General features: G+C 34.5%; 1 protein-coding gene across 1 annotated transcript in view; it reads left to right on the forward strand.

Annotated features, from left to right (window-relative positions):
- Positions 1-25451, forward strand: part of AUH (AU RNA binding methylglutaconyl-CoA hydratase) — a 109882-nt gene that overhangs the window by 55073 nt on the left and 29358 nt on the right. The window contains exons 5-6 of the mRNA XM_031507278.2: positions 1375-1467; positions 2386-2442. Coding sequence (XP_031363138.2) covers positions 1375-1467; positions 2386-2442 — 150 coding nt within the window. The remainder of the gene's footprint in view (positions 1-1374; positions 1468-2385; positions 2443-25451) is intronic.

The following is a 25451-nucleotide window of genomic DNA, read 5'->3' on the forward strand; positions in this document are numbered from 1 at the left end:
AAGAGCAGATTTTTCTACCATTCTTCTGTCTCCTATGCCTTCTGTGGCAGATGGCAGGTATAATGGGTACCTGGAGCAATTTTAAGTCACTGAAAGAGCTCTTGAAAACAGTAATCAATAGCCTTTTTTGGCACTAAAATTGGTTCAGATAATCACTGTTAATCATGATCTAAACCAGCAACCCAGGTACTTTGTTTTAAAGCATCTGTTAGAATCTTGAAAAGAATTGCTAAGTTTTTGTTCTTTTTTTAAAGGTAATTGGATTTTCATTAGCCGTTAATCATAAAAGCAGGTCAATTTGCAGGTAAAATAACCTTTGTTTAATTACGTATTTTGTTTGTTACCCAGCGAGAGACTACAGGCTTATAATAATTGTCATGCTGATGTATACCAATATTTAATTGATTCTTTTGTTGAATTAAGTTTATTGAAGTTTGTCTGTCAGATAGGAAACAGGTAAGCTAGGTACCACAATTTCTAAATTTAGAACTAACTAGTTCACTAGGAAAAGCTCTAATTAATACATTAAAGTAATAATTTTTGTCATATTACTCTTCTAGATTTTAAAAGGAAAGAAGTCTTTTAATGTCTTTCATGCATCATTTTCATTTATGTTGACAGAAGAGTTTTTTCTCTTCTATTTCTGGCTAATGAAACTGAACCAACTGGTCATTGAATCAAATTAGCTGAAACATTAAAACAAAGAAAATATTCTTTAACAATCTACAAAAAAATGGTGTTGTTTTCAAGAACTGATTTAACATTTCACCCAAGTTCTGGCTAATGAATTGCTTTTGGCTATCTTTGAAACTTTAGTAGTGACGATGTACTACTGGGCTACTGTTTGAGTATATTTTAAAATGGATAATTTGTGTTAATTCTTACATTAAATATAATTAAAACTGTAATATACAAGTGTATTTCTAAAATGAAAATGCATTTTTCATCAACCTTTGGGTTTGTGCTGAATAGGGATGAAGAGAATTTCAATTTACAGAAGGTGAAAAGCAGTACTTTAAGCTGATTGTTTAAATGACTTTCTTGTGTCAGAACACTGATGATAAATTACACACAAACTGTGCCATGGTCGTGCAGGCCTCTGGAGCCCTGCTGCCTGTCATGTGTGCTGGCAGTATGCAGATTTGTTTGTCAAACTTAAGAGTTTCCCACCTCTACTAAGCTATTAGCTTCTGCTTTACAGGAGAGAAGGGGCAGTGGTAGTGGGCATTATTGCCAGTGATGGTCTGAGAATGTCAAGACACATTTCGCTTCTAGCTGTGAAATGTATGACTGTGGAATGAACAAAATGTAATAAAATCACATTCCAGAGGTGTTCTGTATAAGGTTGGTGTTAATTGGTACTTTCTTTTTCAGCTAATCTGCCTGTACCCACTATTGCTGCAATAGATGGAACTGCCTTAGGTGGTGGCCTAGAGCTTGCGTTAGCCTGTGATATACGGGTGGCAGGTAGGTCTGAATTCTGCTATGGAATATGGGGTTGTTAGTGTTATAGCTGGCTTGACTAATCTGTCTGTTGCAAATCTTACAATACGTTGTATTTGACATTGTTTATAACCCATTATTTTAAAGAGTTTTAGCAGAAACCTGTCTATGTACTTGCAAATGTTTCATTTATAACAGCTTAACCCTGTTAGCTGGATTGGTTTTCTTAAATATTTATGTGATTCTTCTGACCCTAATTTTATCAGTCTTGCCAAAAGGGTCATGCAATTATTTTCTTTTTTTTTTTTGATTCTTGTGCATTTGAAAGTGCTCTTGATGGAGACTTGATTTTATCTAAACAGGGTGCAGGGAAAAAACAGAAGTTGCTACTAAGTGTATTATTACATAAGAAATTAAATTATAAAAGTGACAAGAACTCTTGAAAAAGAGGAACCTTGAGCTAATAAACTGTCCAAACTGTAAAGCCTATTGATGGAAAGTAAATGGATATTTGGTTCTGAGCCACTAAGTTAGGATATATAAAGTTATTTGACTTTAGACTTTTCTTTGTCACCTAAAGAATTCAATTAGTCAGATACAGAATTCTGCCCCATTCTGAGATGTTAAGCAATAGTATACATTTTGTTTTAGTACTTTCCATTTGAAACCAAGTCTCTGTTACTCACTGTTATTGCTTACTTACTATGTGAAAATTAATAAAGTACTGAATTTGCCTTGATGGAAGTAGTTGGATCTTTCACTAAAAGCAGATCATTTGAATCTATTTGTTTCTTTAATAAACAAGTGCTTTAAAAATGATTTATTTTTCTTTTTGCAGAAAACTTAATATATTAGCAAACTTCTAGGTCATCATTATGTATTTTCTGTAGATTTTTCTCCTTCTACATTAGAGTAAGAACTCCTTTGCATTCTATTTTTTAGCATCTTCTGCTAAAATGGGCTTAGTTGAAACAAAGTTGGCGATCATTCCAGGTGCAGGTATGAAAGTTTTGCTTTTTCTACCACAGATAACTAAATAAAATATGTATATTTAGTATTAGGTTTTGAATTGTTTATGGATTTTTGCTTATTCTTATATGTCTATTGAGTATTATAGCATGTGTTACTGCTTATTGCTTGTATTATTTACCAAAATGAATTTAAATATATATTTCTTATCTTCAGGGATCGTCACGTGTATATTTTTTTTTTATCAAAGGCTTTATTAACTAAGTCAACATGGAGTGATTCTGTAAATGACATTTAATGTCTTGATCTGAAGGCTGTATAATTTTGCAAAGGGCCAAATCATTGATACTTGAATTAAGGTGTTTGCTGCTCTGGGAAAAGGGCAGTAGCTGGGAATAAAGTGTATCCATGTGATTTTTTTGCCTTCATTTGTGGGACTTCTTGGGATCTTTATACTGTTTCTTTGCTCTTGTTTTCTTTATAATGGATGGAATCTATTTTAAAAGCACTATATCGAATTCTAGTGGATACTATTGCAGGTCACATAAAAAACCAGTAAAATCAACCATAATGGCAGTAGTGGTATGAACTTTGTGTATAAAATTGTCCCATCCTATGACTAATCTGGACAATTATTGTATAATTTCAATTGCTATATTATTTTGGTTAATGTTGAGATGTGATTTCAATCAACACTTTTCTGTGGTCAGAACTACATTTTACATAAGGAAAACAGTTATGATTGATGTCTGGTTTCTTTTTTGTGTAGGATAAGTATAATAATGTAGATGATTTAAAGATGTATTTACTGGTAGTGGTGTTGTCATTAAATAATATGCCTTGGCAATAAGTCCCAGTAAAGAAAAAAAAAGAAGTTTATGCTGTTTATCTTTGTTGTTAGGTTTTACTCTTTGTCCTCCCACTCCCTCCTTGCCTAAGTAATTGGAAACATACTCTCCAGCTCAAGATATTCAGCTCAAATTCTCCATATATTCTCTGTATTCAACTTTTTGAGGTTGTCTTATTTCCTTGTCTTCAGTTAATTATAAATGTTTCAAACTTCTGTGCTTTTACCTTAAAGTGCTAGTTAACTGATTCATTATAAGTTTCATTCAGAATATTTTACTAGTGTTCAAAGACTGAGGTTTGAATTTTTTTTCTCCTCATCCTAAAATAATGATTCAGGTATATGTCTTCAGGTGTATGTCCTTGGAAATGTGACAGATTTGATCTTGTTACATTGAATTTTCAACTTAAAACATTTTGTGGTATGTTCAGTGATTAAGTTTTTTCCCCTATTCCTATCAGCCTTTCTGACAACTATTTTTGTTGAATATATTTGAGCTAATCACAACATTTTCCTGGTCAGCCTGTGCTTACACCAGTCCTATTGAGCAATGACTTTGTTTCAGTCCTTTTTGCTTCTTGTCATTCTAGGAGTAACTGATTGTGCCTTTCATGAAAGGCACAAGAAAGAAAGTGAAGGAATTTTGCATATATCATTTAGGTAGAGAAGCCAGATATACACACTTGAACCATAGTCTTCATGTGGTAATGGAATATTTTCTGAGTGTTTATTTCAAGCTGCTCTGAGCCAAAACAGAACTGTAGAGTGGAGCTGAAAAGTGAGCTGCAGCTCTTAAGAGGCCAGCATAGATTTCTGCTGCCATCTAGTACACCTGAAATCTGCTGGCAAACTGAGCTGCTTCTTTGAACTAGATCTCTGTACTGTGGCAAACTACTGTTTTTATTCTGCTCTGTCAACTGCCAGGTGTATGTGATAGATGTAACTTTAAGTCAGGTGATGTGGATGTTTGAGTCTATGTGAAAAACATATTTATACTATGAGGGTTTGTTTTTTTAATACGCCAGAAATTTATAATCAAAGAGCTGTGTTAGAAGATTGTTGCTAGAATTCAACAGAACCAAATTATAGATCGAGGGCATGTCAGCTGTTATGTTTTGGACCTTTTTGTATATTGTGGTTTATTCCATTCTTAATAAAATGTGATTATCAAAAGACACAATGAGGTGCTGTCTATTGACCAACGAGTTTTAACACAGATTTCCCAGGTGCAGGATATTTTTCTTTTGAATATGCACAGATGTACTGCAACTTTCTAAAGGCTACATTTGAGCAGTTAGTTAACCAAAATGAATTGTTCCTTCTAAGTCTGCTGAGGGTCTTAACCAAGTAGGCGTGTATAGAGTATGCTTTACTGTAGCAGGTTGAATCTCCTCAGAAAATTCATCCATGGCAGACAACACAGCAAGACCAAGTGGGATGACCTCAGTGTCTTCTTTTATACAATAACTATGTTCACAGACTGTGTTCACATTGTGAGGGAGTAGGACTATCCTTTTGCATTTGGAAATCTAAACCCAGTTTTCTGCACTATGGAAAAAGTTTCAACTGCCAGGACATTAACTAGAAAAAGGAGAAGAAATTTCTGTTTTTCCTCTTGAGTACATCCCACTTTCTAGTAAGGAAGGCAAGATTCAAAGAACTAGTTGAAATATGTAACAGAGAGAAAAGCTTAGTAACTTGATGATGAGAAAGTTACCTGAGCATGAATATTGCAGGTTTTTGTTTTCTGAGGAGAATCTGCCAATCATCATTGTAAAAGTGGTCTTATGCCAACACAAAAAAACGTGTCATAGAATCATTTAGGTTGGAAAAGATCTTTAAGCTCATGAAGTCCAGCTGTCAAATAAGCACTGCCAAATTCACCACTACACTGTATTGCTAAGTGCTACATCTACACCACTCAAGTGACTCAACCACTTCCCTGGACAACCTGTCCAGTGCTTGACAACCCTTCAGTTAAGAAATTTTTCCTGATACCCAGTGTAAACCTCCCTTGGTACAACTTGAAGCATTTGTTACTTGGTAAAAGAGATTGACCCTAACCTCCTTTCAGGTTATTGTAGAGAGCGATAAGGTCTCCCTTGAGCCTCATTTTCTCCAGGCTTAATCCTCACCACTTCCTCACAAGGCTCGTGCTCCCTTCATTGGCTCTATTGCCCTTCTCTTGACATGCTCTAGCACCTTAATATTTTTTCTGTAGGGATCCAGAACTGGACACATGATTCAAGGTGTGGCCTCACCAGTACCAAGTACAGGGTGACAATCCCTGCCCTGTCCTGCTGGTCACACCATTTCTGATACAGGCCAGGATGCCATCTGCCTTCTTGGCCACCTGGGCACAGCTAGCTCGTGTTCAGCTGCTGTCACCCAGCAGCACAGGCCCTTTTCTGTCAAGCAGCTTTCCAGCCACTCTGCCTCAAGCCTGAAGCATTGCAAGGTGTCAGAATCAGAGGTATTGATGATTCCAAGATTGTAGAAAGTCTCTGTCTTTCTGCCCCATTGTTAAAGAAGAAGCCATAATTCGTCTGTGCTGCTTATCTCTAACATGTTCTGCTGCCCTGCCCAGCTCTGTCCTGCAGGGCAGCGTGTGGGGCTCTGCCCTCACTGGGATGTTACAAACATTATACACCAGAAACTACATGTGCTATATTTACAATAATGTGCCAATATCTGTCACCTACTTTGAACAGTGTGTCCCCAGCCTAAACCAACAGAAAAATGCCAACACCACAGTGAGACATGGAGGGCATGAAGAAGGAGAAAAAGGACAAGGCACACCCAATTTCCTCCATCTTGTCCCCTTTGAACCCCTAATCTAGAATCCTAAAATTTTACTTTTGCACCCGTGCCACACTTAATTATTACTTATATCAAACACTTGGAACTTGTAATTCATCCTGTAAGATTGAAAACTCTTTTCCATGGGCAGAGATCGTAGACAGTGTCTCTTGGGGCTCTGTCCAGGGGGGTTCCTGACCCCCTGCCAGGATCCCAAGCTCTGGATTCCCACAGCAAGGGATTGTCTCCCAAGTGTCTTTTCTTTTTTTATGGAGTTCCAGAAAAACTTTCTGTTCAGTTAGGCTGGTCTTCCTTCTCACTGACTCTTCTTTTGCCACATAGGGATGGTCTGCTCCTCTGCCTTTAGGATTTTCTTCTTGAAGAATGTCCAGCCTTCCTGAAAGCCGTATCCCTTCTGGACTGCCTCACAAGGGACTCTATCAACTAGTCTCCTAAACAAGCAAAAGTCTGTCTTCTGTAAATCTGAGGTGGCAATTCTGCTGGCTCTGTTCCTTACTGCTCTAAGAACTGAAAACTATCATTTCATAGTTGCCTGTGCCCTAGATGGCCTCTGAGCAGCAATCCTTCTCTGTTCATAAATAGCAGTAGGGCACCTGGCCTCTTGGCTCACTCACCAACTCTGTCAGGAAATTATCTTCCACGTAGTCCAGGAATCTCTTAGACTGTTTCTTCTGTGCTGTATTGTATTTCAGAGTGTGTACAGGTTTGTTCATTCCTGCTCTTCCTCAGGTTTCATCACTGTGAACTCCGTGTATAATTTGTGGTTTACAGGGTAGGGGTTGCAAAAACAAATAGTCTCCAGAATTTTATTAAAAATAGGTGGCCAGATGAAGGGAAAATTGTATTGGCCTCAGATGAAAAGGTTTCAGCATGGACTAACCTGTTCTTCAGCATGACAGAAAGGGTACACAGAAAGAAGCTGTGTGTGTATCTGAGCTGTGGATAATGTTTCAGTCAGAATACACATCACAGTGGACAGCAAGTAGTTTGTATGAGACAGGATTTCATGAGAAACCAGACTTCATTAACTTTGCAGTTTAAGGAGATTCTTGTTATCAGTTAGAGTGACTTTTCTCAAAGCTATTAATTGCTAAAAGGAGTTACTATTTTTTGATCTCTTAGTTACAAGCTGTTTAAACAATTTATTTTCTGTGTAATCCTGTATCATTACAGAATTCAAAGCAGTGTGAGCAGAGTCTTTTTACACAAGAAAATTGTGTTCATTCTCTTTGTTTTGTTTCCTAAACTGATATTAAAAAAAGTGCAAATATCTGTCATTAATTGAATGTAGTTTTTGATGTCTCTCAACTTGAAAAGGAAGTGTTTTTCAGTGACAACTTTCTCCTCAGCCAAAAATTGTCTTTTGGAGCATTTTTTTTGTTGAAGTCTTTTGGTTTTTTTTGCTTTGTAACTTTTTGAAACTGTCTCAATTTGTGATGTAATTCAGCTGTGTATCTCTAGATTCTCACAGTGGATGTCATACTAAGCCTGCAATTGATGATGCCTTTCAGACTTTTATTAGTGCTTTCATTTCAGTGCTTTTATTAGTACTTCTATTTATTAGTATTGTATTTGTATATCACTCAGTATTAGATTTGTTATTGTGAAGATAAAAATACTTGTAAAGAGCATACATGAACTTCCTACTCTGTTAACAGAATGAGTTACATTAGTTTCACAAGGGGAAGTGTTCTGTAATAGCAAGTAGAAAAGAGAGGCATATATAAAAAATAGTTTGTGTTTTCTTTATGCAAAACAAAAGATTTCATAACAGATTTAGGTGTAAGCTAAATGATGTCTTGGTATACATCAACAATTATGTTTCCACTAAAAAAAAAGTACCTCCATTGAAATTAATATGCTTGTGTAAGCAGGTAATTTGTCATTGCTAGATAAAAACTGGCTATTGGCCTGCAGAGGTTTGGCATTTTAATTAGCAAGGCTTTGTTCATTTCATCATCATTTTGTCTTTTTTCTTCCATGCTCCTCCCAGAAATCCCACTACTTCATTACCAAGCTGTCTTCCACTGTGTAATATTAAAATAAAAACCAAGCACATATCCCTGGGATCATGCTTTCCTTGGGAGCATTCAGATGAAAAGCATATTTTATGAAGAAGACTTTAAAAAAAAAAAAAAGGAGGGAAACAAAAAGAAACTCTACAAACTCTCTAAGAAGGTCTTTGTAAATAAGCTATAAATTCTTTCTACATCTAAAAGTTGCTTTGAACTCTATGTTCCAAAGGTGAAACTGAAGCTTCAAGCTGTAGGAGACTGGACTGGTTTTGTCTTTAAAATATAGAACAAGAGAGAGATTAAATTACAGCATTTCTCTGTTCTGCCTTTGTTACTTTGGTAACAATATTGTTTTGGCTGTTTTTCTAGACTTCAAATTGTATCTGGAGATTTATAGAGCTTGCAGATTAAAAGACTATAAAATAAGATATAGGAACACTGAAATATTAGGGTTTTTTGCATAGGAAGAAAACCAGTTTAAGAATGAAAAGTAAATTTAGCAATCAGAGTATATTTTCCTTAATTCTTTGCTTTTAAAAACATTCTTATTGTCTCTGTTGCAGTACGTACTTTAAAGCTAAAAAAAAAAATCTGTTTTGGATGAGAAAGATGTCAAGGGAATTTCTGCATGGGAAAAACTCACACAGAACATGTTCTTGCTAACAGCAGTAGTTGTCCAATTCAGCCAAGTATAAATGTTAAATTGAATGTCAATTTCAACTTGAAATCCAATGCACATTACAATGGACTGCTAGGATATTCTTTATATTTCTGTATTTCAGTGTCATCAGTAATAGGAATAGCGTTTGATAAATGCTGAAAACATAAAGTGTTACTATTTGTGGTATATCAAGATTAAATTTTGGAGTGCTATTTTTACTAAAATTCATTGTTACAACCTGAGCAATATTATCAATTACTTTCCTAATTATCATGGGTACATAAGAAAGCTTTCATGAGTTGGAACATTGTTTTATGTGATTAGTGGATTGCTCATTTTTGAATGACAGCCAGAAAAATGAGAAAGTGCAACAAGTTATTTGTTTTCTTCTTAAATAATGTAGAGTTAAGCCCCATTCAGGTATTCTTTCACTGAGTGTGTGTGGTACTGTCACATTTGTATTTTTTCCAGACCATCTCTGTACTGCAGGGAACTATGCAGTGTGCCTTTGAAAACAAAGCAAACCTAAAATTTGCTTTTGCAGCTTGGTTTTTCTTACCACATATATTAAAATAGTATGACACTGAGTAGAAATTATAGTCTAGGCCAACTGTTACAATAAGGATGACATCCACACTAGGTTTCATAACATAGGTGCAAAGTAGGGTATATTCACTTGGGGTGCTCAACTGAAGAGGACATAGAAAGAGTAAAGTAAACAGAGAAAAGAATGATCTAAAATGCTGCTAGGTAAGGAATTTTATCTTTTTTTCACAGCCAGTTAAAGTATAAAAATTGCCTGTGTACAGATTTACACATAATCAGTTAAATGAGTTTTCTATTGACTTGTACAAATCGATCAGAGTTCATGAATGCCTTTGATGAAATAATTTTCCCCTTGCATTAAATTTGGACTTAATTTAAAAAGTTGTACAAAGCCTTTGTACAAGACCACACTTTTTTATTTTTTAAAAGACCACCGTTTTGTTCCCTAAACATGTCCTAAAACCAGAACCTAGTGTCTATCACAAGCTCTCTTGTCCACTGAAAATCGTAATAGGAACTTCCAATGACACAGTTTCATCTGAAGTTTTTTTCTTATTGTATTCTTTCAATATCTTATTTCTAAGCTTATGCAAAAACAAAAGGAAGACAAAATAATAGTAGCTGGTATTTCTGGGGAAAAATGGGGTGTGAGAGAAATAAAAATTTGCTGGACATGGAAAACAGAATTGCATGAAATTTTCTATTAAAGCTGGTGGTTTGGTTGTTTTGGTCTCTTTTTACATAAAAAAAAAAAAATATTACATTCTGGAAGGAAATATTGGACAAATTAAGGACTGACTCTTTCTGGTGGCCTAGAGGCTAAACCAAAAATCTTTAGCTTAGATTTCTAGGCTCAGCCTCTTCTGTAGTCTGAATTTTAAGGTTCTCTACCTTTTCTGACTACCTTTCCAAGTTCTTCTATAAAGAACCTCATTGCTACTTCAGCTTGTTGTCAGAGATTAAATATTGTCTCAATAGTGTCCTTTCTTCATGCAGCTTCACTTGCTTTATTTTACAAACTAAAACAACTTTTTCTCTATTCTTCCTATCTCTATGGTAGCAAAAGTGGTAAGGAGAAAGAACTCCTTAGGAATTTTAAGAGAGGTAGAAAAATGGGCAGGTGAAGTATAGAAAATTGTTGACCTTAAAGAATCAATGAAGAATGAAGATGAAACTGCATAAGCAACTCAGTCTGGGTTTGGAATTTGTTTTCTAAAACCTTGGAGTGGTGAGCGGAAAATATAATTTTATCTTTTAGTATAGAATTAGGCAGATATATATTATTACCAAATTACCCATATAAATGCCTGAAAAACATACCAGGGTAGTGGAATACAGCAACATAAAAGGAGTAAAGAAGATTATTCATCTAGGTAATTTTGGGAGGCTTAGTGCCTATCCTGTCTCTCTGCATTGACAGCCCCAGAAACAGACTATTTATTTTAGTTCTTGGTGTATCACTAAATGAGATGTGTAAAAGCGGTGATGAAAATACTCCTTGTAGTGTTAAGAAGCTTGTTAATCTGCACCATGATAGACACAATTTAGTACAAGCTGCTGAAGATGGGACATTGGATGCAACCCATATAGTTGACCATATTACATATCGCTTGGTCATTTTCTGTGACCAAATTTGCATTTTAGTTGTGAGATATAAAGTGTGTGTAGAAGACTCACATGATTTTTATGGCTGAGATAAGCAAGCTTCATAAATTGGCATCAAATATGTTATAAGCCACTTTTAAGAGGTTTAAAGTAACTCAGCTTCTGTAGTGCATCCCCCGTCCCCATGTCTGCTCTTTATTATTTTTTAGTCCACAGCTGGCAGCACCTAGTTATGATTCGGCCACAGCCTGTACACATAGCTGGGATTGCAGTCTACAAATACATTGTTCATAGACACAGAGACTGAAGATGTAGGAGAGAAAAAGAGTAAAAAAATACGCACACTGGAGGAGGTTATTGACAGATAAATAAAATGGGTTTGAGATACAAACATGAGGATTTTGAAAGTTTTTACTAACTGAGGAGAAAGAAGTAAGATGATGAAACTTTCCTATTGATACACTTACATAAGTGATTTATTAAGGAAAAATGTATTAGTATGGGATTTCATTCTGTTTATTTTCTCCCTAGGTACTCCCACAGCATTTTTGAAATTTAAGTGATGGGTATGTCTTTCCAAAACTCAGTCACCAATCTTCATGACATTATTTGCTCAAAATTTCCATTGACACAGCAGAAGCTGTGATCATCCTTCAGGATTTTTTCAGTAGTCATGAATCCAGAGGGAATCCGGAGGATAAAAGAAAACCCAACATTTTGAGGCGATTAAATGATCAGGGACTTTTTTTCAGCCTTTTAAATTCTAGACCTCTTGTGTAAGTCGTTGTGCAAGTGACCCTCACTGCGCATGGCATGCAGAGAACAGTTGCAGTTTTGTCGTTGGCATGTGTTAGTAAGAGCTTGTAAGCAGGGGTTGCTGGGTGAAATTAATTGCATTGCATTACTTATGTCATGTTCAAGTCTGACTTATGAAAGAATGTTCTGGGATTTTTACCAGTGCTGTAGTAGTTTTCTTGCAGTATTTCAGTTTATCTTCTGCACTTTGCTGGATTAGAGAATGGAAAGCAATTTACAGAAAGAACTGGCTTTGGAAAGATGAAAAAAAGATGAAGTATCTTTTTGCTTTGTGTTGTTATTAAGATTCCCCTCTTCAAAATGTCTTCATCTCAATATAGCTGTTACTGGAGGCGAAGGATTGGGAGTGGGGCTCTGGTGGACCAGCTGGAATATATAAATGGGGGCTAGTATAGACGCAACAATACTTGGTAAGTTCCTAAAAATTATGTTGACAGCTGTTGAGCTCATCTATACTCAGTGTGTTTTTTGAAGAGAAGCCAAGGAATTTTTAATCAAGGAAGATTACTGAGCAGATTACTGCGTGCTTAAAAATAGACTTACTTTTATTAGTAAAACTTTTTTGTTTAAGCCTGAAGTGTTACATTTTTCACTGAAAATGCAAAAGCTGTTTTGATTTAAAACAGTATTAAATTATTATGAATGAGATAGAAAGAGATAATGAGATAGAAAGAAGATAATATTTATTCTGTTTAATCAAAATGTTGTATAGGAATGTCAGCATAAGTAATATAAATGCATTTTAACTTTAGAATTTAATGGATCTCAGACTGACATTTCAAGGGAAACAGGATTTTCAGTGACTTGTTAGATTGGAAAATGTCTGATTTAAAGAAAATTCTTTTTGGAATGTTTTTGTGTGAAGTTATTTTGGTAATCTGCTCTCTTAGGACCAATTGCTAGTCTTTTCCCACACTAATGAAACTAGGTCACTAGATTTTGGCACTCATCCAAGTTGTGAGATTTATTTGGTGTTCAAGCACACTGTCTAGAAATAGTGATGCAATGTCAGCAAGGCCACTTTTCATTTCATGAACATCATTTTCAGTGCCCTGGAATTAATTTATTCACTGACCTGTTAATAACTGCAATCTGTCACTGGCTTAACAGAGGCTGAGGAAGTGTCTGGAAATAGTCATGGTCACCCTACCAGGTGATCAGTTGCAGGACTGCTGTTTAATGTAATATTTTTTGGTTTTGATCATGCAGAAGAGTCTGACTGTTAATGAAAACAAACCAGCAACTTAATCAAAAGGAAAATATATGTAATTAGTAAATATGGCAGAGAGATTGAAGTAGTGGTTTTACCCTACATTAAACTACAGTGTGTTTGAGAACTATGCTGGCTATCTTTGAAAAAGTACAGAAATTCAGCATCTGTAGGTAATATACAATTCTTTGTAAAAGCACAATGTAATAGTATTGTCAATTAAAAAGAAATTTAGTAATTTGAATTTGTTGGTGTTTCAGGTTTGTTCTCATCCCCATCTCTACAATGTTTTTGTTGAAATCAGGTTTGTCTTTTGCCACAGGCATGGCAGACGGTCGCTTGTGGCAGTGGGTTACTCTGCAGAGCAAAATAGCTGTTAGCCCTTTTCTATCTCACATCAGCCAGAGCCCTGGAGAGACAAGCTCGATGCTGCCAGCGAGGGAGAAGAGTTCAATGGTCAGAAAGCAGTTCTTACTGTGCAGTCACACAGCTGGATAGCAATTCCTAGCAATGCTGCTGGTATCTTCAAATTTTCTGTTTCTGCTGTAGAGAAGCATCAAACCTAGCTCTACAGGGATCCCCTCTACACCCTGCCGTGAGCATCCTAGCTCTGAGTCTTTTACCTTACTTTAGATCTGACTATTTCTCCTGTTCCTCATTTAACATTCCCCATGGTACAAGCTGCACAGCATCCTGGCCCTTAATCCACCATCTTTAAAAATTAAATTTTGCCTATAGCAGTAAGATGGCTCTGATTAAAGTATCAGGCATCATCACTGCAAGTAGTAAGCCCTGCTCTTGGGGACAAGCTTTTCTAGACTTGTACAAAACTGATCTTTGAGCACAGATTAACGCTTAATAATGAAAAAGGGTTATGTAGGATTTTTTTTTTATTTTTTGTTTCTTTGGTTTGTTTTTGTTATGAGATGATTGGTGGTTTTGAGGGATTTTGGGGTGTAATTCAATACAGCTGATCTTCTGAGTTAGGGTACTTCTTGTGCTATTTGAGATACTAAATTTCTGATGGAACATACAGCAGAGCATAATGCTGACCTGCTATCACTGCCATTGCAAACATGGAAAGAGTGGCCATTTTTTTGGTCTGAGGTTTCATAATCAGTAATGGGTTTTTTCTGAAGTTTTACATTTGGATGAAACTTGTGGCCTGAACTTCCATGTGTGAGCAATGATAGTTGAAAACATGACCATTCTTCATAGTGCCTTGGAAAGGTGGTGTAAGTGAATAGCTATTTTTATTTCTAATCTGATTTTCTCCGAGTCTTGCTGAAATGTCTTAATGGCACTAGAGGTATTTTTTAACAATTACTTTTATTTTAAAATGCCGTATCTTTTAAAATTCCAACTTTATACAGTGTACCTGAAGTCGTTGAGGGGCTAAACATCTTGTTGTTATATCCATTGAAGTATTATCTTACATGGCTGTAGTGCTGGAGGAGAATTTATGAAATCCAATTTGACGGGTAGTTGTTTTTCTGTAATTTAATAGGAAATGCATTTTTTAAATTTAAAAAATGGCAAAATGGGGCAAAAATTAGCAGCTTCTCACTGACTCCTGCCAAAGCCAGTATTTTCACTGGAGACCTGTATGAAGGGCATAGCTACTGCATACTCCTCTGTTTTCTGATATTTATCTTACCAGAATGCTAACTATATGATTTCCTTGCATGGAACGAAGAAAGGTCTGGCTGCTTTGCATAATATCAGTCTTTTAGTGTATGGAATGCTAGCAAATTTTGATGACTTGGTCTAATGCATCTTTTGATGTCTCCTTTGTTTTTAGATTCTTTCAAGTGTCAGTAAATTAAGCTGTTCTCTATTCCCTGCATCTTCTGACTGCTCCCCAAAGCCTTTGTAATAAAAAAGAGTAAAAACAAAGTAAACTGTTAGTGATTCATTTTCTAATGTGATAAAACATAAAACAAAAACCAGAGATGAACAATGTGAAAGAACATTCTGATCTAGTAAATCACATAGATGCAGGACATACTTGTTTTATATGCTTGGTAGATCAAATGAAAATTATTTGGATACATCTTTCTGTGCTTGAGACCTGTGTTTTTCTTAAAAACATACTATTGAAATTTTTTTGTTATATTAATTTTTAAATGACTTTTAGGAAAATTCTTTTGGTAGTTTATAATGTTCATATACTATTACATTATTAATGCATAGTGTGGTCAAGATTCACATGACTGATTTTTGGGGGGAGGGGTTGTTTATTTTTTTATGTTTCATCAAGAAATAGAGAAATATGTTAATGTTTGGTGACTTTCTAAACTCACAGTTGTTTTGGCACGTTGAAACTGGCATGTTTGGAAAAATCCCTCAACCTGAATGACTAGTTCACCTGTATTGTAAGATACATAAAATAGAACAGTTTAATAATCTAAACATATGTATGAATGTTGTTCTTGAAAATATCAGTATGCTAAGGGTTTTGTGGCTTTTTTGTCATTACTGTGACAGAAGTTTTTCATTTTGTTGAGCTTGGCATCTGCTTTATTGACTGTTTCAAATGTGTTTCTATGACACTTTTGCTAAATGTCTGCATTTACCAAGAACATAAGCTAAATGCAGTTTTCCCCTTCTGTCATGAGGTCACTTTTTTCACTTTTTTTTACTGGGGAAAATTCTTTTGAAAATCTCTCTCTTAACTGTTTTCTTGTAAAGAGTCAGCAGGTGATGCTTCTCCCAGCAGAGCTGGCGTAAAAATAGGTCTTGCAGAAAGCAGATGAATTAGAACCAATTAAAAATAGTGGACGTTTTCATAGGTTTGAACATTTTATGTGTTGAATTTTCACTGTACACTATAAGACTTTGTTGTTGTAACTCTGCCTTCAAAATCATCAAGCCTTGCATCTAAAATTTCAGTGAATTCACATGCCTTGTAAACAAAAAGGAAAAATTTAAGAAAAAATTAAAACATCTCCCAAGTCACTTCTTCTAGCCTATATGAATTAGGGAGATGCTAGGTGGGTATTAGCAGAATTAGAAGAAAAAAAATTCTGGTAAATTCGTCTTAGATGACAGACTTCCCCACCATTTTTCTGTAGTGGAAGTCTGTCTCAGTGTAGCAGTAAACATGGGAGAAATAGTCCTCTTAGAAAAGATCAGTGGAGGGTAGCTACTTTGATTGGAAAGCTGATATTTTCTATATCATTTCCTCTGGATGAGTATTAGCATGCTACCATGCCTGTAGTCAAACATAGGCAAGACAAAGTTAAATCTTCTTTACATGTACCCTGCTACCTGGTTAGACAAGTCTCAGTTCAGACATCCAGTAAATAGGTTAACCCTAATTGTCAGGACAATTGAGATTGAAAGGCACACAGTAGCAAAAGGACCTAAGTGTTTCTGAGTTTTCATGCCTTGAAATAGAAGCCACCCTTTCCCTTCAGGCAGTTCCTAAAAGGCTGTTCTCACCAGCAGAAAATAGCATGTGGGGCTCAGTCCCTAAAAGTGGCGTCCCTGTGCCTTGGAGTCCTTGTTGGGCCTCTGGTTACTTCTGTGATCTTGCTGTCAGTACAGGAGCTTACAGATACTGTGACATCCAAAAGCACTTTTCAGACTTAGGTATATTAAGTGGAATCCCATGCATAATCTCAGTGATACAAGGCTTCAAGCACAGAAGGCTTTAAGGAGAGTTTCTTGTAAAATATAGAATGTAAGAGCAAATTGGTTTTATGTTCTTTCAAATGGATGTGTCTGGGTTTGGATTCTTCTTTTTTTTTTTTTTTATTTCTTTCTATATTTAAAAGGGACAGGCAGTATTCAATTTTGTGTGTATGATTTGCTCTGATAAACTCATGCAGGTACAGAAGTATACCATAGGTGTGCACATAGCTATTATAAATATGGCAAATAAAATCCGAGAGGAAAAAGTGTGCTTCAGAATAAATATTTAGTAAGTGTATGTTGTGTGGCTGTAGCCATTTATTTCCTTTGAATTTTGGTATATAAAAACTCATATAAAATATTGTAACAACTCTTTTATAAATAATAAGCCATAAAAAATAGAGTAAATGTTCATATTTTTATTATTTTGTTTTCCATTTCAGTCTTCATTTCATATAAAACTTAAAAAAGGTCAGAAAGAAAAGAGTTGATACAGAATTGACTGCTTCCTTCCAATATGGAAGAGAAATGTGATTGTTTGAAGACCAAATGCTCTCTGCTATGATAATTCTGTCTGAAAATTAGCTGGTAACTATTGATCTTTTATTGAAATTCCTAAGTGTGATGCTAGGTTCGTGTACTAATTGCTGTGAGTTTGAGCAAGGCAATATGCAGCATGTACTTTAAAGTTTTTTCACCTGAGGAAATTAATAGACAGTTTTAACCCAGTTATATTGGGCTGTCACTTCCTACAGGACTGAACCCATAGCAGTGAAAGAATTCTTACTGCTTCTCTAAGATTAGAGGCAGAAATGTGTCTGAATTTTGATAGTTAAGTTGCTCAAAAGGAAGTTATGCCTAGCCAGCTTTATAACTATGACAGATGATCAAAATTCTTCATGCTGAACACTTTAAAAGTGCCAGATTTCTGGATATCCATCTCTTCAACAGAATAGGAGGTCACCTAGAGCATAATACTGTTGCCATTAAAAAGCTTCTTCTTTTCTTTAGTCTTGAAGTGAGAAATACAGAGGAAGAAAGAAACTGGGAGTACAAAAATAATAGTACATGCAGCATAGGAAGCAGCTATTGTTGTCCTTACTCATTGTTCATATGGAAAAAATAAGCCTCTGTGAATTAAGAAGGATTTAAGGTAGTCTTGGAAATGTCAAAGTTCCAAATAGGGAAAGAGGCTGATATGTTTTCAGTTCTGTTGCTTCTCCATTTTAAAAGGGGTTAAACTCCAAGTAAATTGTTTCCATGTTCTATAAAATAGGTGGAGTATGGAATGTAAATACAGATTGTATTGTAGCTACAGATTGTCTGATACTCTTGAATTCCCTGCAATACATATGTAATGTCTCTAGACAACACCTTTTTTCCAGGTCAGAGAGGTATACTCTACTCTGGTCTTTACTAAAAGTTTATCTTAACAATACATTTTTTAAATTTTTAAAACCTGAGTTAATTTGGTATGGTTGAATATTTACAAAGACACGCTTTTCTATTCCTAGAGAAGAAGTGATTATTCATAATGAAACCAATGATAGTGACAAAATTTCTCAATTGTTTCCTTTTGAAAAAACACACTCAAATTTCCCTGAAATAAAAGCCCTCCAAGCCCCCAGTGTTCATTTCTCTAGAAAAATAAGTGTTTATTTTAAAAAAAGGACAAAAAAATCAGTGAAAGTTAAGTTTTGTATTTTTTGTTCTGTTGGGTCAAATAAAATAATAGTTAGACTAGTATACACTAGTATGTTTTTCATGTGCCATATATTTTAGCAGATTTATGTAGACATCTGTTAGCTTATCCTGTCACCCAGGAGCTAGCTGCTGCATTAGAAAAAATAGATCTTCAGAATTCCTCTATCTGGACATGGTCCTGAACCTTTTCTAGGTGACCTTTCATGAATATTGGACAAGGTGATCACCAAAGATTCCTTCCAACTTTGCATTCAGTGATTCTGTGATTTTAGCAGTTTAATGAAGTATCAAAACACAGTGAAATACATGTTCTTCCAGGTTTTAATTTTTTTATTTCTCAGAATCAACATCTTTCCTTCTCAGCACAACATAAAGTAACATGTTAAATATGTATGTGAATCTAAATCTGGTTGTTTTTTTCCCTTTCCCCTGCTCCTTACATAGAAAAGGGAAGTAGTGCTTCACAGTGGTGAAGTATGATGTATCAATGGAAAAATCACTGAATTTCCTGAAAACATTGTTCAAAGAACAAAATATTATTGCAGTCTCATGCTAGTTTTCTGATTTGTTATTTTTTTCATTCTCATGTTTCCTGATGTAATAGAACTTTGTATTATCACTTCTGACAAAACTCCTACTCCAAAGGTTTCATTACATGTATGATTCATACTTTAGACTTTAAAAGAAAGGAATTTTAATCTTTGAAATGAGTATTTTGTGATTTCTACCTTCTTTCTTCTAACTCTGTGTGGTGTGGACAATAAACTCACTTTCATGCTCTTCTGTTAATTGTAATAGGCCTGATGCAGATCTTTAGTGTACTCCTATGTAATCAAGGATAAAGTATGTAAGATGAGTGCAGTTACTGAGTTGCTACCAAAGAAAATTTGGCTTAAGCTGTCACATCAGGAAGCCAGCTTGAGTAAGAGGAAGAAAAATGAATGCAGAGTATTGAAATAATAGTACAGCTACAGCTAAGGTTGGGATGAATTTGACTGTTTAGCTGAAGACCTTTTCCTGCTCTAAAAGTAAAATATGTTCTGAGATTATCTTAAAAATGTATGTATCTTACTGAAAATGTGATTGTTGTGAACAGTCACATTTAAGGAAAAAGAGATCCACAAGGTCCAATAATTCTTGACCCAGAGGGTAGCAGGACAGAAGATATAAAAAGAAATGGAGAGATACCCTGGTACGGCACCTTATCCAATTCTGATTTGAGTGCCTATGAGGATATAGATGTGAGGATCAGATTTTATTAGTTAATTTCAAAGTGTATCATCAGACTGTAGAGAGACTGCTAAGAAGGACTCTGAGACTGGTGGTTGATTTCTAGAGTAATAGGTCTTTTTATGTGGCTTTACTCTAGCATGTCTGACATTACTGACTGAGTTTCCTTGAGGTGTTTGTTCTGGGTTTTGCTGAGTCTCGTTGGGTTGGTTGTTCTAGGATTTGTTTCTGAGTAGGACCAAACACCAAGTAGGAATCTTTCTTGTAGCATATGTCTAGTGCCTCTGCAGACACATGGAATGATCTTAACTAAAATGTTATCTTTTGAAAATAATACTGAGATAATTGCTTTGTTTTGACATTCAGGAGGAAAATGAGAGGTTTTTTTTTTGTTTGTTTGTTTTATTTGTTTGTTCTTATCAGTTTCTGGCTGTTGCAGTTTTCATCATTCTCTGAAATAGCCACTGATAGAGGTAAGGTTCTGCTTTGCCTAAAGAATTGTGACTGAAATCCATCAAGAATGCCAAAGTAAACAGATACGAAAAAACCCACAACTAATGCAAGTTTCAAATTTTCCTTGCTTAAAGGAATAATCTCTTATTTATATGTACATAGTCTAATTCTGTCAGGGACAGTGTTACTGTGAGGCATTTACATAAACAGATCAATAAGCACTTAGCTTAGGGGAAGTGCATTTTCGAAATCATAGATCCATCACTTCTCTGTGTGATGATGTAGATTTTTTGTCACTGAGAGAAATTAATACTTAATAATATAATTAATATTTCTGTTATTCCTGTTACATTATTATCAGATTGCAGGTTTCTGAAAGGATGAGTGTAGATAATATTTTACAGTTAATCTTTTGTGCACAGCTGAATAGATGGTAAGGTTACACTAATGACACATTTTTAGTAGACTAGCTAATAGTACTGTAAGCACAGACCAAGTGTGGAGTTTGGTTGGCTGACTCTACATGACCAAACATGACTTTTGACATTTACTGAGACAGGTCTGGCAGCTTCCACAGCTGTATACATGGTCTTTACTGTCTCTTTCCTCTTCAAAATAGTGATGCCCACTGAAATGGAAATAATTTCTGGGGAAAAGTTGAGGGGATGTTGATTTTTCTTCCTGGTACTTCCTTTTTGTATAGAGATTTAAGCAGGTAAACATATCTTTGAAGAATTTAAGCTATGACAGGTCAGCTTTAACAAAGTATAGTGACATAGTTACTTTGTTCTAAATAACTGTAGTTATGAAAAATGTTTTATCTTTAAATAACTTGAATTTTTTTGCATAAAAATGTTACTGATTAATTTTTGATCTTCAGATATGTATGAAGTAAAGTATGAGTAGGAATTTTTATGCCTATTCTTGGAAATGTGAAATAACTCCAGACTAACCTGCACTGCCACAGAATTGGGATACTGGAACATGAACTGTTCACAGTGTAGCTTATTGATTTTTAAATATCTGATTAAAGTGAATTACATCAATCACTGAGATGGCAATATAGAAATATGGAAGTGATATAATAGTTGTAATCATTTCCACAATTAAAAAGTCAGCTTTAAGAATGTGTGTGGGAGGAAATTTTTTCCCAAGAATTAACTACATTTGAATATCATTTCATCTAAACAGAACACACCACCATCTGACTGATATTTTAATTTCTATTTACATTCTTTTTGAGATGTTGCTTTTTATTCAACTTTTAAGTCTTGGCCTGCTAACTTTTTGTTTCTCTACAAAAAAAAAAAAAAGTGCTTTATTCTGATGTTCATAGCATCATAATGATAAATCAAATATTTTAGCAGTTGTTTGTTAGTTATTTCCATGGTCAGTCTGGCAGTTTTCTATGTCATCTTTCACTATGATTTACCAAGTTCTTTTACTGGTTGGTAAAAAGGGCTGATTTGCACATTTCTTAGCCTTATAATCAAGTATGTGTCTGATTAAGTCAAAATCTTAAAATTGACCACTTCTAAACACAATCAGAATTAAGCAAGGTATTTATTTCTACAAAATTATTTTCTTAAGATGTTAGGAAGATTTTAAAAAAATAACTTATTTGTTGTCTTGTAGGCCCCCAAAGACTTAGACTAATTTACAAACCTCTCTGCCTTGATTGATTGCTAAATCAGTCTTTTACAATGTGTAATTAAGGAAAATCCACATTGATTCAATGATGCACCATACTCCTTTTTGTGTCTTTCTAGGGAAGAAATATGATATTGAATATGAAACTGGGTGAAATCTGGCTTCATACAGTAGGTAATGTTTTATTATTGCAAAGGCTATTGCATAATGCCTTGCCATCATAACTGATAGTTTAATAGTGCAGAAGTAGAAAGTGGCAAATTAAATAGTTCATCAGTTTGAAAACCCTTCAGCTTGAAGAAAATGGAGAAGCTTGCTAGAAATCATCTACTTATTTAATAATTCTAGCGCCAGTTTATGCTAACAACATTAAAAAAAATATATAATTTTAGTCTTCAGTGTACTTTTGGTCTTCTACGTCCATTCTGCTTAGAAACCAGACATCTGAAGCGTCATTTAAACTTGTCAATAGAACTTTGGAGGTAAGATAAACAAGAATATATATATCTATTATAAAGTCCAGACTGTTTATTTGTAGTTGGTATCACTGACCTTGCCTTGTGATGCTAGGCAAATACAAATAATTCCAAGTAATTAGAGTGGAATTTCACACAACTAAGTACTCTATAATTTACCTGGAACTGAGGTTCCAATGAACTATTTAACCAAACTTAAAATTGTAGAAGCTGATACCATACTTGTTGTATTTTCGTGAGTCTAATTAAATGTACATGTAAGGATAACTTAGTAAAGAATATATATATACATAATATTACACTATATCTAAGTAATTTTAGTTGTTTAATACTGAAGTTTACTCTAATTTCAAGTGTTTCCTGTCTTAGAGTCATGCCATAGGATGCCTAGCTCATTTTACAGACTACTGCTTATTGTACTTGCTCTTTTAAATTACTTTAAGTAGAGGTGATGAAAAGTAGTTCAGTGAATGCTTCAATACAGAATCATTTAAGTTGGAAAAGATTTTAAGATCAAGTCTAGTGGTTATTTACTATTGAGTGATTTATTGTAGTAAAGACATATAAAAGTGATATGTGCAGAAAAGAAAGTATAGTATATTGCGATTTAGTTAGAAATACTATTCACTTTGAAGGAGTGTATAAAAAAATATTTTTTTTTAATATATGGAAGCTTAAATTTGTAATGCCTCCGAATAAAGTTATGTCTTGCTATTCCTTTGCACTTAGTATTCTGCAACAGCTCATGTAATATTCTACATGTGAAAAAAGGATGCTGTTGAAAGGATTGGCATTATATCCAAAACATTTTTATTAATTGTAAATGTAATAATTATCAGTAAAATAATTTCTGTTTTCATCTTGTGCAGAGTGTTGTATACCCATGCATGCATCCATACACTCATGCTTTTAATTGAATGTAACTAGTTAATTCACTAGCTACAATTTTCTTTTTCTTTCTTAACTTCTATTTTTGTTGATGAATTTAACATAATTCCAGCTTGGTTTTTTTTTCTTTTTTTTTGTTTTATAAACAGTTTGTGGAACTATTTTGAAGAATATAAATGACAATGACTCCTAAATTCTTATTAAGTGCTTTGGGAAAAATTGACAATTAAATATTCAAAAATATTGGAAAAGTGTCTGATTTTGACTAGTGCTGTGTGATATTTATACTTCTTTAAAAGTTTACCTGTGAAAATTTCAAACATAAAATAGGTGCAAAAGTGATACTGGTGTTCATTAAATATTTGGTTTTTATCCTTTTTTCTACATTTTTAGACTACTAATCATAGTAGAAATATTTGCTTTCATTGCATGCAGGATATTAGTAGTGGTAATTCCATTATTGTGACATGTAGCTTGTTTATTTTCCTTTGAGCTATAATAAATGTGATCACTGATCACATTTATTACTGATTACTCTAAGACAATGATGTTACATTTTTGTACCAGCTTTGGGATTGAGACATTTTATTCAATGTTTGGTTTTATAAGGGGGAGAACAATAGCCTGGTCTGACTAGGCACCTGCAGTTACCTTACAGCTGTTACCACACTTGAAAGATAAAATAGGAATTTTTGAACACCATCAAGGGAGAAGCTCAAAGGTATTTTTAGTAATCTCATAAAAAACAAATTTTTTTCTCATCTTTATGAAGACCTTCTAGATGAAACCTTATATATTGAAATAGAGGAGCTGAAAAACTTCTGTAAAGCTTGTGAAAAGTGAAACGTTGTCAGTGATGTGTCCATCAGTGAAACATAACCAATGTGACTGTGTCACCCAAAGAAGCTGTTACTACAATCCCAGTTTCTTTTTATCTTCACATTCAAAAAAATAAAACAAAAAATTCTTTTTATGACTGGCAGAATGAAAAGTGATAAAGTGTTTAGATTTTACTAAATACCTTTTGTGTTAGAGCACTTCTTTGACCCTAGCAAACATCTCTATATCAAGCCTTCTGCACAGTTAAGGCTTTGTATCATACTTTAAGCCTTTTATGGAAGAGTTAATGTGGCATAGTTTCTCAGAAGTTTAGAAAACGTCTATTATATGAATCACTTTGTCTCAGTGGAATAAAAGCTCATTGAACTGTGATCCACAGCAGCCTCTTGTTTTATAGTCACATGAATCAGTGTTTGGATATTATATTATTCATACCATGAAGCCAGTGCAGTAGAGTTAGGCTGTTGTGTTACATATTGGAAAAATATTATGTATTTGTACCTGGACAGTTGTTCTGCAATGATGTAATGGCAGCAGTCTGTTAATTTGCAATCTATTTTAAAGTTAATTAAACCACTTCAATTTTTATTATGATTATTTAAAATAAAAATCAATCCTACCCAAACCCAAATCATTTGCATGTCCTATTTTATCTCTGTGGTATTTAGGTGAGGGATTAAATGAACTTCCAATTGTTTTATATAAAAAAAGATAGATTTTCTTCTGATAACTGTAAATCTAACACACTAAGAATAGAACTAAGTAATTTTGAATATTTTCTAAAATCTGTAATATCAAAGAATACTTTTAGAATTAGTTGATACCATTAATTTTTCTATTGTAGCACAATAATATCCTGGTAAAAGATGAGAATTCTGTATTTTAAAGCAAGCTGCAAAGTGGAGGAAGGTGATTGCTCCTGATGGAAAATATTTACGAGTGTAAGCATAAATGTAGGAAAGTTGCAATATATTGTTTCAAAATATAAGGAAACCATGAGACTGTAGTAGGTATGATAGGTAATGTTTTGAGTCTCTTCAGTCTTCAGTTTTCTTTTGGCATCAGAGTAAGGAAAATTTAAGGCCTGAGTTGAAGACGATAGTTACCGTGTCCTCACTACTCTCCAGCATGGTGTGTGTGAAGGAAGTCTGGAATTACTCCTGTAGCTCCAAGAGCAGATTAAATCTCACAGTACATAATGAGACATCATGGATAGATAAAACAGAAACCTAAAAGCATTACTTTGATATTTTTACTGAATAGAAGCAGTGTAGAGTTAACAAGAAGTGCAAAGAGAGGAATGTCAGGACCAGAAACAGAGCAGAGACCCTGTCTTTGACATTTAGAGAATGAAGAATTTGCTGAAGTTTCATCCTCATACGCTCATCAGCAGTGGTGTTAAAGATAATTGTACATACTGTAATCTAAACCCATTGTATCTTTCAACAGGACTGGGAAAGAATGCCTCTGACTCCCAAGATATTCTAGGTGGAGAAAAAAATAAACTGTTTTCAATACTCTCTCAATACCTTACTTATGATCTTTATGACAAACCTTTTTGACCTGAAGAATAGTTTTTTGATGCTGCAAATGAAGCTCAGTGGAAGTATGGAAAAAAGGTTTTGAACTGGCAAAGGACTTA

Source organism: Lonchura striata, chromosome Z (genome assembly GCF_046129695.1).
Source record: "Lonchura striata isolate bLonStr1 chromosome Z, bLonStr1.mat, whole genome shotgun sequence".
Taxonomy (NCBI): domain Eukaryota; kingdom Metazoa; phylum Chordata; class Aves; order Passeriformes; family Estrildidae; genus Lonchura; species Lonchura striata.